At 40.7% G+C, this 14,905-nt stretch overlaps 1 protein-coding gene across 3 annotated transcripts in view; it reads right to left on the reverse strand.

Annotated features, from left to right (window-relative positions):
- Window positions 1-4,388: 4,388 nt before the first annotated feature.
- The window catches only part of LOC141809131 (mitochondrial import inner membrane translocase subunit TIM16-like), a 170,226-nt gene continuing 159,709 nt past the window's right edge, over window positions 4,389-14,905 (reverse strand). Inside the window, exons 17-31 of one of the 3 annotated variants that reach the window (XM_074695969.1) lie at window positions 14,366-14,474; window positions 14,189-14,275; window positions 13,966-14,108; window positions 13,718-13,822; window positions 13,434-13,519; window positions 12,333-12,474; window positions 12,124-12,213; window positions 11,911-12,027; window positions 11,673-11,808; window positions 11,480-11,571; window positions 10,106-10,192; window positions 6,619-6,703; window positions 6,344-6,480; window positions 6,061-6,126; window positions 4,389-4,538 (exon numbers count right to left, since the gene is read on the reverse strand). In XM_074695969.1, coding sequence (XP_074552070.1) covers window positions 4,452-4,538; window positions 6,061-6,126; window positions 6,344-6,480; window positions 6,619-6,703; window positions 10,106-10,192; window positions 11,480-11,571; window positions 11,673-11,808; window positions 11,911-12,027; window positions 12,124-12,213; window positions 12,333-12,474; window positions 13,434-13,519; window positions 13,718-13,822; window positions 13,966-14,108; window positions 14,189-14,275; window positions 14,366-14,474 — 1,569 coding nt within the window. In that variant the 3' untranslated portion in view covers window positions 4,389-4,451. Of the gene's footprint in view, window positions 4,539-6,060; window positions 6,127-6,343; window positions 6,481-6,618; window positions 6,704-7,141; window positions 7,281-8,244; window positions 9,985-10,105; window positions 10,193-11,479; window positions 11,572-11,672; window positions 11,809-11,910; window positions 12,028-12,123; window positions 12,214-12,332; window positions 12,475-13,433; window positions 13,520-13,717; window positions 13,823-13,965; window positions 14,109-14,188; window positions 14,276-14,365; window positions 14,475-14,905 lie in introns of those variants that run through there. The other 2 variants (XM_074695967.1, XM_074695968.1) reach the window with 2 other exon arrangements.

Raw genomic sequence — 14,905 nt, forward strand, 5'->3', positions numbered from 1 at the left:
ATGCCGTAAAAGTCAGTTTTTATGGCTGGGTGTGTACGTAATCTAGGTCTTTCTGCAGCTAGCCTCAAGCGGATTCCCAATGAACAGCAACTTCAAGCACTTCTGCAAAGACTGTTGCCCCCTGATCCTTGCATATGAAACTGATCTCATATACCTCCAGGAAGGTCTGACAGCCAGCCATTGTTTCTTTTTGCTCTGAAACCTAAAACTCAGGACAAGCTATTGGTTGTTTAAGTTAAAACATAAAAATTTTATTGTTTCACAGGTATTGTTCAATGATTTTCAATAGAATAAGATTGGAAAATTGAAGGAATATGCTGTTTGTTCTAAAAAATAAAAAGTAAAAATCAGTATCGGCCCAATCAGTATTGGCAGGTTAGACTTTTTTTTTTTTTTTTGGTAATTTTTTGTTTATTTGGAAAGGCACATATAACATAGCATCCCTTTGGGGAAAGGGTATAGTGTATGATATACATTCCACACTGGTTTTGAAAATGATCATTGCCAATCCTTAGTTTTAATAGGTTTAAGAACAAGGAGAACGGGTGAGTAGGAGGAGGGGTCTAGCTCCAATTCTTAACTTATCTGGAATGAGACTCATCAAGAATTTTACGTTTGCATCAGTCTTAACAAGGCAGGTGGATTCCCAATAAACAAAACATAGTCAGATTGAAGAGATTACAGGTATCACGTACTTTGTCCAAAATGACCAAGTCCTGAAAAAAGGATTCCCTCTGACCCTTCAAAGAAAATGACAACCTCTCAAGACTGTAAATATCCTGTACAATATCAAGCCTGTCTTTAATTGTTGGTGTCTTGGGTCTTAACCACTTTCTGGTGATTGTCTTTCTGCTTGCTGCCAAAAGCATAGCCAGCAGCTTTTTGTCTCTCAGAGTCCAGTTGTCAAAAGAAAAATCTCCCCAATACAGGGCTTCAAACTCAAGGTCAGGCTTTTTAAAGATCGTAGATGGTCCAGAAAATTGAGATCTGGACACCCCTAATATCTTCACAGTACTCCCATTTTTTAGGATCTTGGTAGCTTTTAGTGTTGTTTTGAAACCAAGAGCCAGAAAAACACCCAAAGAAAGACTTGTGAAAAGGAAGAAATTGAGTTAACACTACGACTGAACATGTGATCACAGACCCAAACATTTGGAAACCACTGCTCTGTAGATTCTAAGAAATGACGGGGTATTTAAGGGACCAAATGACCTTACATTCCTTCATGATGTCCTCATCGGTGCACAGAGGATGGTTCAGGGGGAGGCGAGCATCAGGAACAAGTCTGATATGTGTGCTAGCTTAAAGAGTGTCAAGCTGTGGGTGTTTCTTTCTTTGTTTGCACTCTTTTCAGTAGACATACAGACATATCATTTGGTGGTAAATTGGCGGGCAGCATTGGGAGACAGTGATAGCAAGAAGAGAAAGGATTTCCTGGATGAGTAGCTGAATGGACAGGAGGATATGCAGAGATGAGAGGAGCGGCTGTGTGCCAGCATAGGAAAAGAGGCAGAGGAGAGCTGTGCCGCGCGGCCGCCTTCCATCTGGCCACCTACCCGGCTAACAGTCTTTCAGCTCTGAAGTCACTGGCTCTGCTGCGCCCGATGTGGCAGCCAGTCACAGGCATACCAGCCTGAAGAAAACTAGGCCACTGAACTCTGTCTGCCCTCTGCTTTTTTTTTTCTCCTTTTTATAGATTAAACCCAAAGGCTCAACCCCTCCTCCTTCCAGCCACAAAGCATTTTTCCAGAGATTCAGCAAACAGGCAAACTAACGAGCTAAACACAAACAAGCCCCCCGTCTGAGGAGGAGCTCTGTGTCATAGGAAGGGACCGAAAATGAACTTCATATGCATGTTTCTGCCTCAATAACTCTTAGTCATTAGTATCTAAAACACTCCCTCCCCTCACCAAACACACACATCCGGCCTGTCTCTGGGTCCAGGCTGAGCTATGAAGAGAATCTCCTGCTCTGAGTGGACCATCCTGCCCTGTGATGTCATCAGAAACAGGTGTTAAGTAGGCTAGACATGGTTTCCGTGGCAACAGTGAAACCCACAGATGAAGCAGCTCTCCTCCTCCTCCCTGTCTGTCTGTCTCTCCTCTGCAGGTTGAACAGGGGACAAAACTCAGCACGACAGCAGAAAGCTGAAAATATGACACGGATCCTGCCGGGGTCCACAACTTTTCCATATGAAATAAGCTGTAAGATCCATTAACCCTTTGAGCTCAGTCTGTAAAAAAAAAGAAAACGCACTTTCGTTCCCCTCATAGCGTGTGTAGATACGGGGATGCTGCCACATCCTTCCCCTTCATATGTGGTTTTACATCACTTGTTTTGGGAACCAAGAATAATTGTATTAATCTTCCTCAGTTGCTAAAATTGAAACTAAAGTCTTATATTTTTGAACTTCTGAAAACGGTACTTGATCCTGGAGATTTTAAAGCAACACTCACCTAAAGCTATGACAAGTGGCACAGAATTCGTGTTAGCTAGCTAGTTCAGTGTCAGTGTAAAGGGGTGCCATTGAAGTGCCACAGTGTTGCACAAAGGGTTAATGATAAGACTAAGGCCATACAAGGCCTGTTCCAAGTTATGTTTTTGCACATTTGTGAGATATTATTGTCAGTATTTTAATTTTTCCAAGTGCCTTTTTATTATAGGGTAAGATATAGAAGTTATACACTATATGAAAAAAAGGATTATAAGAAAATATATTTTTTCCTGGCATCATGTTCTCTGGTTGAACATGCAGAATTTTAGAGTTGTAAAAGTCTCCAATTGGTACAACATAGCGGTGTTCTCCTGTTTTAGAGGAATTTTATTACGATATTGATGATAATGTCAATGAAAAGAAATGTTTAATAAAGTTGTATTTGATAAATCTTGTGTTTTCTTTTTTGTGTTGAACTAAATATTCTGGGGCAAATTATGGAGATGATCACATAAATAGTCACCACCATAGCAAAGCTTAGATCTAACAGCTATCACCAGGGATGGGTACCGAATCAGGTAGTTTAATAGGTACCAACCGAATTCTGTCAAAAGTACCAAGTACAGATTCAAGTAAAATCAAAAGGTACCATGTTTAGGCACCTAAATGCACCCTTGTTACTGTGAGGGTGTGGAAGAGTAGGTGATTTTCCATGATGGACATGAACACAGCAGTGCAAGGTTATATACTGAAGAATAAATATGTAAAATTGAAACAATATATATTTATTATTTTCAAACAAATTGATATTTTTTTACTACATAAACACAATAAAGTACCAAAAATGACGGTACAGTTGAGTACCGATACCGATTGCCAGGTACCGGGCATCGGTACCGTATCGTTTCAAATGTGAAAGGTACCCATTCCCAGCTATAACTGAAAAAAACAATCAGATCTAGACACTGGCTGTTTCCCAAAGCCCAGGTACCTTGCCTTGCCTTGGTCTGATGCATATGTCCTCCGTTTGGTTAGCATGTGGCTAATTGACCAAGGATACACAGGTGTATCCTTCGCTGCCTTGCCATGGCTATAAATACCCAACATGCAATGCGTGAATCTACAAAAAGGAAAAAAATGGAAGGAAAAGACGCACCAGCGGAGGCGCGTGGTAAATTCCAATTGAAATGTAAGTAACAAAATACACCGCTGAAAATAACAACTTATACCATGTCCACCACTTAACTCTTTTGTGTGTCACTCATGTAACTATCATTACTGAGAGGCTGCACCTTCAGAGTGTCAATGATATGACAATAAAAAAGCAAAAAGTGTAGAAAAGTGGCAAGCCATGACAAACTTTGTAGCCGTCTGAGCTCCTCCCAAAATGTGCCTTTGTAGGCTGTTCCATTAGCATCTCCTTTTGAGCAGAGGCAGGACACTTGCCTTGGATTGGAAGGAAGTGGCTTCGGAGGCACTGCCTTCAAAGGCAAGGCAAGGCAAGGTACCTTGGCTTTGGGAAACAGCCACTGTTTGGCTTGGTTGCACCATGCCGCAAGCTCCATGTTGCCCCTAGAGGACATAATGATTTCTACCACCGGTCTTTCCTGCATGTCATTTCACACACATTTTCAGTTGCATTTTCTATCTGCTGTCCTCCCCCACAATTAAGGGTCAAAAGCCAAAAATTAATTCAGAAAATAAAAAAAAAAAAACAACCCAATTTAACTGGAATTTAGCTTAAAAGCTTTAGCGAAGTGCCTTCTGTTTGTCAGCTGTTCTACAGGAGCTAAAACTCTGTTGCCTTAATTATAGGTAACAAATAACATCACACCTGTTATTATCTAAAACATAAAAAAAACAAAAGCATACACTTTGACTTTGCCTTCCTGTCTAAAAGAATAACTTTCATACAAAAATGTCACCGACTCAAAGATAGAGAAAAAAAGAAGGCTTTTATTGGGTCATAATTTACAAAGGATGGGGTGAGGAAATAACATGGGTGGCATTTTGTCATTCATGTTTCCGTTGTTTTCTCTGATTGCTGCTTATTTTGTGACTGGATACTTAATTCCTCGTCTAGGCGTTCTTTAGCCCTCACAACCTGCATCACAAACACAAAGAGAAAGACAAAATAGCATTAACGATGGCTGAGAGGAAGGAAGACTCATGAGGGCAGATCACACACACTTTGGTTATTTCTGTAGCTCAGTACAAGATCACGTACAGCTCCTGCTGTTTGTGCATCTTATACAGCCCGTAGCCAGTCTGTTTGCTTGTTTTGTTCATAGCATGCAAACAATGATCAGTCCATTTTGTTCTGTTGAACATCAATTTATCACTCATGGTTTTCTGTGTGTGTGGGAGGAGTCCACTCTGTGATCAATGTCAACATTAAACATGACACCAGAAACCTCGGTTTAATAACAATGACCTATTGGAATCTAAGGTATCTCTCAACTTGCTGACACTTGTAGTGAAATTGATGTAGATATAACAGCCCAAATTGCCAATTAAGAACTTAAAGGGGACATATCATGCTTGTTTCTCCCTTTCACTATGCCAGACTAGGATGCCTGTAAAGCATTTCTGCCCTCAGTACAAGTCTTTTAGTTCCTTCATTGCCCCACAATAGCGTTCTCAATATCCTCATTTTAGGCCATTCTGAAGATCTCGTTGAAACGCTCCGTTTCCAGAATGACCTCCAGTAACCTCGCAATGTCACAGCCCTTTGTGCTCTGATTGGTCAGTTCTATCAGAGGGGTGGAGAGGGTAGAGCCAGGGGGCAGTTTTTGCAGCATGGCAGTATTTACAAAATCGCCACATTGGATGGGGCAGAGCGAGCAAGTTTGCTGTTTGCCAAAACTTCACCGTAAGGCATTGATAGCACTAATAAAATGGCAGAGTGTAGGATACATCCTTTTGTATTGGACCCGAGTCAGACCCGGACGGTTCTGCAGCTCAGGAGGAAGAAAATCCACCTGGACACAGATCATCTCAGGACGCTTCAGTGTGGTGAGTCAAACCGGTACTGTAACATGTAGTTTATACGTGGAAATATAGGCAGACTTCACCAATAAACTATTTCTATAACAGAGCTCCATCCTGCTCCTTCACTTTTCTCTGTCTGTTTTATCCATCATGCTGAAAGTGTAGTCTAAAGATCGCCTCTGCCGTCAGTTGGTCACTATGTTAGCACTCAGTCAAGTTAGCCAGAGCTAGCAGGGAGCTGTATTTATACTCGGCTCTTGGTGGGTGTATCCCTCAGTGGCGGTTGTGTGACTAATTGACTTCACAGAGGAGGAGCTGCTTTATCAGATTACTCCAATAAAAAGAGAGGATCCTTGTGTGGTCACGACGGTCGAAATCTCGCAGCCAAATGCCAATGACCTATTTTCAGAGGCATCAAATCTCGTTCTAGGATATCAGAAAAAATATAACATCTCATTTTTTGAAAATTCAGGGGGTGTAAGGTCTTGTTTTCAACTTATTTTTTTATATGTAAGAATTAAATCAGGGATCAGCATGATATGTCCCCTTTAAATAATTTGTATAACCACTCTAACTGTGCAACTGATAAAAGCATCAAAGAGAAATCTCTGGTGACTGCAGTGTAGAGTACTCACTTTTGATTGCACATAAAACGAACCGCCCACTGACTTGTCATTGACTTTAAAAAGGTGCTCATAGTTCTGCAAGAAGGAAAAGCATCAACGTTAATTTCTAAGAACAGCAGAGAAGTACACATCATTTAGAACAATGACAGTCACAGTTAGAGAAGTTTGTCACAAAGTAACATGTTAAAGGGATCTGTAGCACATGTATCATCCTAAATATTCAGCACTGATTTGATATATCAAGAGAAAATTCTTCAAAGACCAATCACGCTTTTTCATAGAATGTCTGTACCTTCTGAATCTCTTCAGGACTAAGTGTAGAGACATTGAGGATCTGCTGTGCCTCTTGCAGGCTCATCCCAGTGATGCTGGAGGCTGCAGCAGATTGCTGACCTGCACGGCCCCTGGCATTCGCTGCTGCTTGACTGGCTGTCACAGAAAGCAACACAACACAAACTCATACACAACTTTGCTACCACAGACAGTTTGATATATATGAAAGCAACGGGGATTTAACAACCACTTAAAGTTTTTTTCACCAAATTACTGAAAATTGATGAATCATACCTGCATATTCTTGCCGTAAAGCACGAGCAAAGGCACGTCCCACCACCTGTACTCCCATCACAACGATCTGTGCGAGGTATTTAGCCTGCAGAGAAGAGGTTCAACATAAAGACTTAGATTAACAACATCATATACTGCTCGAAGACAATTTTGATCGTATGAAAGAATGTTACTCTGTTAAATTACTCATTTTGGTGAGTGTCATTGAAAATACAGCCCAGACTTAATGAATCTATAGCCAGACTGATGAGCCTGACTGTATGGATGTAATACGAAGCCTTTTCGGGCTTTAAGCACAGAGACAGCGTTTCAATTCACAGCCAAAGCCTTACGGACAATCATTTAGTCCATAACTTAATTTCACATGTTTTCATTACAGATCTGACAGCTGTCTTATGCAACGATGCTGGTGGAAAGCTAGCTAATGCTACCTAGCATCAGGCCTAGTTTGACTCGTTAGCTTCAGCGTTGTATCCGATAATACAGACAAATACATTTTCAGATTTTATCGATGTTTTCTTACCATTGTGAAAAACTCTACAGCTCCGCCGCACACCGCGTACTTTCCTCACACATGTACACTAAACACAGACAAGGTGACATGGGGGTCAAAGTTCAAGGGAGAAAAATAAAAGATAACCCAGGCGGACGCAGAGGTTTGTTATGCTGACACCTGCTGGAGGGAGGCTGCATTGCACCTTTGTCGTTGGTAAGCCTTCGATGGCACGTACTTTTAAGCTGCTGGAAAACTAAAAGTAAAGAGTGAGTAAAAAAATAAACTTTACAGTTTTTCATCTCTAGAAAAAGAGAAAAAAAGGAACATTTGAATATATTTATAAATACATATCTTTTTCATTTTACCATATTATTTATCCAACTTTTATTTTATATTGTTATATTATTTTATTTATTTATGTATTTACACATGTACTTATCTTACCCTCTAGTATTTTCGAATATTTTTCATTTAATATTTATTTTTTTAATTCACTAATTACTATTTTAGTTTTAGCTCCTTCCTGTGTTTCCTCATTTTAATTTAAGATGGTGTTTCCTCGGTGCTCTCATTGTTTTCTGCCAGAATTTCCTTTTTATGTTGTTGTGTGTTTGAGTAAGTGTGTGTGTGTATATTGAATGTGGTTTGAGGGATGGAATTTTCTGCTTTCTATTGTTTTTTTTAATCTTTTTTTTTTCATGTAAAGCACTTTGTATTACAAAGTCCTGTATGAAAAGTGCTATACAGATAAAGTTTGATTAATGTTTTATTGCTGAGCAGCATCTTAACCTCACTGAAGACTCAAATGCTGTTGTCTAACTGTTTTGAATGTGTTGAATTATTTGATTCATATCTATTTTTTCTTGCTAGATGTTAAAACTGCAAAAAAAAAAAAAAAATGTTACTCTTAATTTTCCTTTATTTTCTAAACTAACACATACAATGTCATGTGCAATATAAAAAGTAACATATTAGGGTTTTTTTCCCCTTGAAAATAAGATAGTTCATTAAAAAAGCACAACATACAGTAAACCTACTTAAAGATCACTTTAGCCTTTGAGCTCTTCAATACATGATTTGCTTTGCAGTGAGTGTCACAGTGACCTAATGACAACAACACATTTGCAGTGGTTTCAAAAGGTGTTTATTGAAAGACAATATTGAAAAAAATGCACAAACCGTTCTCAAGTAAGACAGCAAAAAACAATGCTTTACTCACTGTATAAAAGGAGGTTCTCTTTTTTTTTAACACAATGGAAGGCAAGCTAATCCGGTTCAATATTAGAGAGGAATAGCATCGAGGAATATCAAGCACAAACAGTTAACATCACAAAACACTGACAACACCTGCAGTTCATTTGTACAACCTGATGTGCACGACCATGCATGGCTGAATCAATGACTCTCCTCAGGTCATCAGAGTGTGTAAACTAACTTCAAGCCTGGATTACTGATGAGATGCTGTCACCCTGTTATGGCAGCACTGAGGGTTCCCAATACTGTTGAATTAACCTTAATACTTCTCTGTTACGCTCTGAAGCCATGCTGACATACTACTTTAGATAAGATAAGAAAGAAATTGAAGTGAGGAATGTTTCCTAACAGTCTGAAAACCAACAATCATGATCCAGGTTACAACTACCCAACAAAAAAAGACAGGAAACAAATATTCTTATATCTAAAGGCCCAAATAGAAAAATACACATAAAGAATGTTGTTTGGCTTTCAGTGTGTGTGACATAAACAACCCATTATGCCCTACTGATAAGACTATTATAAGACTACTGCGTCACATTCATCAATCCAGCTTGTGCAAATACAGCAGCGTAACATTGTATCAGATTGTAATAGTTATCAGCAGTGGCTAACAATGAAATGAAAACTTCTTTTTTATTCATAAGAAATTCCAGTTCATTTAAAAACATGAACACTGGTGACCCTGATGTATCCTCAGTGTGTTTTTGCTGCTGAAGGCTTGTGTGTGTGTGTGTCTTTGTGTGAATACCTGACTGAACAGGAAGACTTGTTTTCTTATCAGATGCACAATGTTCGAAGAGAAAGAGAGAGACGTGACAGTTGTTTTTCACATCTTTGTGACTAAGTGTGAGTGACACACAAGGAAAAAAGCAAGCAGTGGTTCCCTGTGGAGGTAAGTGTGTACACAGACAACTTTTTAATAACACACAACCCAGAATCTTGAGATAAGAGATGACGGACTGGGAATAAGGAGAAGCCATTATTCTTTTATATCTGGCACTTTAAGAGTGTGTTATCAGGCTTAAACCAGGACCATTAACCACATATATACAAAGAAGCTAAATTCCAGTTTTTAACATCAGTATCTGAAGTGAGTGTAACTGGAAATGTGACAAAACCGGACGTTTTATTGCTGTAATCACCTTCTGTTTGATTTCATTTGATTGTATAAAGAGTGTTTAAATGTCCTGTCGCTGGATCTCGTCAGTGAATTTTTTAAGTAACAATAACAGAGTGACATAATTTGCAATCCACAATGTTGGATGCACCCCAGAATGATTCCCTTCAAAGCCATAAATTACATCCCAGAATAACCAAATACCAAACACCATGCAGTCCAACAGGATGAACACCACTTAGACAACATGACATTTGATTTTTAAATCCCAAACAGATAATGTGATATATATATATTCACATCAGTAGGTGTTACAGTATTTGTGATTTCTCCCTGGAGTCATTTAACTGATCATATTGTAGAATATTCGCTGTGTGTCGATGGCATATTTTCTGTCAGACGGCAGCAGAAAAACCTGACGTTTCATTTGTTGTTTCCTCTCGGCTGTTGGCACCAGGATTTAACCAAAGGCAAGGTGGCGTCCTCTTTAGTCATCCTGGAGGATACAGGATACAAAATTGTGATATTTGACAAAACTGTGAGGTTGAAGTTAATAAAAAAAAGCTTTATGTGTGCTATTTCTTCTCCTCCTCCCAATTTTCTGGATATTCACTCACCCACTCGTCATCATCGACCCCCTCAAAGGACTCCTGCGGCAGAGGGTCGTCCATGTTCCCCAGCTTAGCCACCATGGCACTGAGCAACTGGTTAACACACAACATACAATGGGGAAAATAAGTATTGAACGCGTCAACTTTTTTCTCATTACATTTATGTCCAAAGCTGTAATTCAAATGAAATTTCTACCAGACATTGGTATTAACTCAAATAATCCACACATGAACAAATTGATGGTCCTATAAAAAAGGTCGTTTTTTCACCAAGCAGTTAAACACGACACACCTCATGATGGGTAAAGGTAAAGAGCTCTCTGAAGACATTCACAACCTGATCGTTGCTCAGCATCAGAATAGAACTGGTTACAGACTTATATCAAAGCGCCTGAATATTCCAGTCAGCACCGTTGGGGCCATTATCAAGTGGAAGAAGCACCACCTTACCATCAACAGGCCACACACAGGAGCTCCTTGCAAGATTTCTGACCAGGGAGTCAGAAAGATAGTCAGAAGAGTACTCAACGAGCCAAGGACCACCCTGAAAGTGCTCCAGAAAGACTTGGAGGCAGCAGGTACAATTGTTACAGAGAAAACATAAGGCATGGCCGCCATGGCCTCTATGGACGCTCAGTCCACAAGACTCCATTTCTCAAAAAAAGGCATGTTGGAGCTGGTTTACAGTTTGCTAAACAGCATCTTGATGAGCCTGTAGAATTCTGGGAGAATGTTGTCTGGTCAGATGAGACCAAAATTGAACTTTTCTGCTGTCATACTATATAACATGTTTGGAGGAGAAATGGCACTGCACATCACCCAAAAAAACGCTACACCAACAGTGAAGTTTGGAGGTGGAAGCATCATGGCATGGGGTTGTTTCTCATCTCATGGTGTTGGCAAACTTCATATAATTGACGGAGCAATGAATGAATGGAGCCATGTATGGGGAAATTCTTGATATGAATCTGCTGCCATCCACCAGGATGATGAAGATGAGACGTGGCTGGACCTTCCAGCAGGACAACCATCCAAAGCACACGGCTAAGTGGACTCTCAAATGGTTTCAGAAAAAGGAAATTAATCTGTTAGAATGGCCAAGTTAATCACTGACTTATAATCATTATTTATGGACCTGAACGTTGTGATTTCCTTTCATGTGGATTATTTGAGTTAATACCAATGTCTGGTAGAATTTTTTTTTGAATTGCGTCTTTGGAAATAAATGTGATGAGAAAAAAAGTTGACACGTTCAAAACTTATTTTCCCCACTGTATATCACTCAAACATAGTTACTTCAAGTCAGAGGCTGCTGGATGAACACAAGAGTTATAGTGAGTTTTGGATGAGTACGTGATCTCTAAATGTTCCAGGACTCACCTCCTCCTTCTTCTGCTCATCAGTCTTCTCCTCCAGGTAAACAGATGAGGGCAGGTATTTCCTCACTGGTGCCTCCTTTGGCGCCTCACTCACTGAAATTAAAGACATAACTCGCGTAAAAAAAAAAAAAAAAAGTTCCAGGATTCCTCAGTGACTGACTTGTAGTTGGCTGTGTTGTTGTTTGTGTTTGTACCTGGCGTCATGTCTTTGGGCTTCAGGCTCATCTTCCTCAGTTTGCTGTTGATGCCTGACAGCCACGCAGAGGCAGACAAAGCTGGTTCCCAGCACACTGCTGTGTCCGGGAAGACGTCATCCTGGAAAAACTCTTTCTGGAAACCAAAGATGAACAAGGAGGTTGTTGAATAAAATGAACCAAAACAGGACAAGTTTGCAGTACTCGTTGTGCCCACTAGGTGGTGTAGGCAGCTCACCCTGACTCTTGGTACTCTGAAGGCCACCGGCTCGATGGCTGTTTTGGTGAGCATGAGGGCCACGGCTATCTCCACATCCCGCACATTGCACTCAGTCTTGGGAAGAAAACCCAAACCCTGCAGACAGGAAATGAGCAGGAAGTGTCAGATTAAAAAAAACAAACAGTTTAGATAAAGAAATGAATGATGGTGTGAGGGAGTGTGTCTCAGCACCTTATGTGGCTCAGAGGAATTAAAACTGCTGCAGGCAATGAAGTACGGATCTTCAGGGACAACCTCATAGATGTGAACTCTGGTATCACCCTGAAAACAAATGAAGCACACAAGAACATTTCAAGAGACTTTGTGAAGTTTGATCATTTCAAACACACATCAGTTCCTCTAAATCTTTCTGAGTGGTGTTCAGTTAATTCTTTGCCTACTTTTCCAGTGAGGATGACCACGCTGGTGTCAGGGTCGTAGAAAGGGATGAGGGTAGAGGGGGAGTGGTCCAGAGACGTGGTTGTCAGAGCCCCAGAGGACAGAGAATCAGCAGAGTAAAGGTAGAGTCCTCTTTCACTGCGGCTACAGGAGGACAAAAAAAGAGTCAGGGATGAACTTTGCTGCTCAGATTTTTACTGTTCTTATCAAGCATCAACCTCCAGTTTAAGAATATGAGACAAAGCTGAAGAGCTAAAATCTGCTGTTTCTCGAGTGTCTGCTTGATACTGGCTCCAGAAGTAGTAGGAAATCACATACACACCAAGCCAAAAATTAACCTATTTACAGGTTCAAAAACATCTCCTGTCTGAATCGTTGATTTCACAATCAGCACACACTATACGGGGTTAATTTTTTTTCTAACTCTGCAGTTTAGAGGATATTAAGATCAGAAACTCGCCCAATCAGAGGCACAGCCTAGGTCAAGTGACTGATGAGCGCCCTATAGCTGTACTCGAAGCCTGCGTCACTTACAATATTCAAATGCAGGTCAGTTCATACATGATTCACAGGATGAAAAATAACTTTTTAAAATCACTCATGTGCTGTAACCAAGAAGCTTTTTTTAACCCCTGTTAAAAAAATAAACACACAGTTCTTGAAATAAGTTCCAAATCATTTCAACTTTTGGTTGAGTAAAAACCTTTCAGTACTCCTTCAGAAGTCTTGGCTGTGTGTAGTAGGGATTTTAAAGGTACCGGGCGAATTCTGTCTGAAGTACCAGGTACCGATTCATGTAAAATCCAAAAGGTACCATGTTTTGGTACCTAAACACATCCTTGTGACTGTGAAAAAGCGGAAGAGTAGGCAATTTTCCATGCTGGACATGAACACAGCATTGCAAGATTAAATATTAAAGAATAAATATTTTAAATATAAAAAAGTTACACTTTGTTATTAAACAAATTATTATTTTTTTACCACATAAACACAAAAAGTACTGAAAATTGGTATCACTGAGTACTGGTACCGATTGCCAGGTACCAGGCATCAGTACCGTATCGCTTCAAATGTGAAAGGTACCCATCCCTAGTGGGTAGTACCTGTCAAATCCAGACACCAGAAGGAACTTGCCATCACACACCCACACAATACGAGCTCCCCTGTGGCCCTCAGGACCTGGACCCTCCTAGAGAACAGAAAATTTGTCAGAGGATTTAAAAAAATTTACTGAATACTTGGTTATTAACACAGAAAAAGACCTGCTCTCTCTTTACACAGTATAAAAATGAGTTCTGTCAAATACCTCTGAGAGATATTCACTCTGTCAATGAAAACATGTTTGTAGATTGGTACAAGTCTTGATAGTCTGGTGTGTGTGGTCTACCTGCACTGGTGCAGTGGACTTGCGGGGGTCATATATGCGAACTTTTCCATCCTTGCACACTGTGGCCAGAAGTTTTCCATCAGGGCTCCAGGCCATGCCAAAAATCTAAACATAAGCCAATGTGAAAAAAACAACACAAGGAGCAGGTTTTGATGTATTCACTCTAACATGAGCAAGAAAACCTGTCACACTCCTGTAACAATGGTTTGTGTGTGTTTGTCTCGAACAAGAGCAGATCTTTGTCCCACCTGGTCCTCGTGTCCAGTAAGAACATTGACCTGGTCTCCACTCTCCAAGTCCCAGAGTCTGACTGAGAGATCATAGGATGAGGACACCAGCAGTCCACTGGCCAGTGGGTGGAACTTGATGGAGTAAATCTTCTCTGTGTGACCTACAGCAGGAGGACAGCAGTGGTCAAACAACTTGACTTTCTTGTCAAAAACTGGGCTCAGGACAGGGATCCTGTCCTACCTTGCAGGATGAGGTCAGGCTCAGTCAGGGTCTCTGTCAGACCTCCCTCTGGCACCTGCCACACCCGGATCTTTGCATCATCACCAGCTGACACAGACAAGGAGACAGATGCGTGAATGTTATATAACACTCAGGGATGATACCAGCTGCATATACACGCTCCATGAATTCACTCACCAACAGCCAAACGGTGTGTATCAAAGGGGTCCCAAGCAAAGTCGACCACGTTGACGGAGTTTTGGATGGTGGGGAGGGCTGTGTGTGGGAGTTTACCTGGCTGAGAGCGCTGAGGGGAAGAAGAAAAGAGTCGCTCAGAGCCATGACTGATGTATAACAAAATAAAGAGACTTAATAATAGTTAAAGGTCCCATATTATGCAAAAATCACTTTATTAAGATTTTGGGGATTTGCCGACGTCAGCGATTCCCTTTTTTGACCAATCGAGTCTGACCTGATTGGTCCACCGGAGCAGATACCCCCGAACCCTTACCCACCCACTCCCCTCCCCGCTGCTGGAGAGAAATCTCCCCAGCAGCGGGGAGGAGAATGCCAAAGTTGAAGAGCCATCACTGCTCTGTTTTTGGCTGTAAACAGCCACAGAGTTCCATGCTCAAGCTTCCCATCTCAGAAGAAGACAAGACTGAGTGGCTAGAGTTCATTTATCAAGGAAATGTGCCAGCTACACTCAGTAAAACTGTGCATGTGTGTGCTAGTCAC

Source organism: Halichoeres trimaculatus, unplaced genomic scaffold (assembly GCF_033239565.1).
Source record: "Halichoeres trimaculatus isolate MK-OKI-2021-1 unplaced genomic scaffold, fHalTri1.1 fHalTri1_scaffold_20, whole genome shotgun sequence".
Lineage (NCBI taxonomy): Eukaryota > Metazoa > Chordata > Actinopteri > Labriformes > Labridae > Halichoeres > Halichoeres trimaculatus.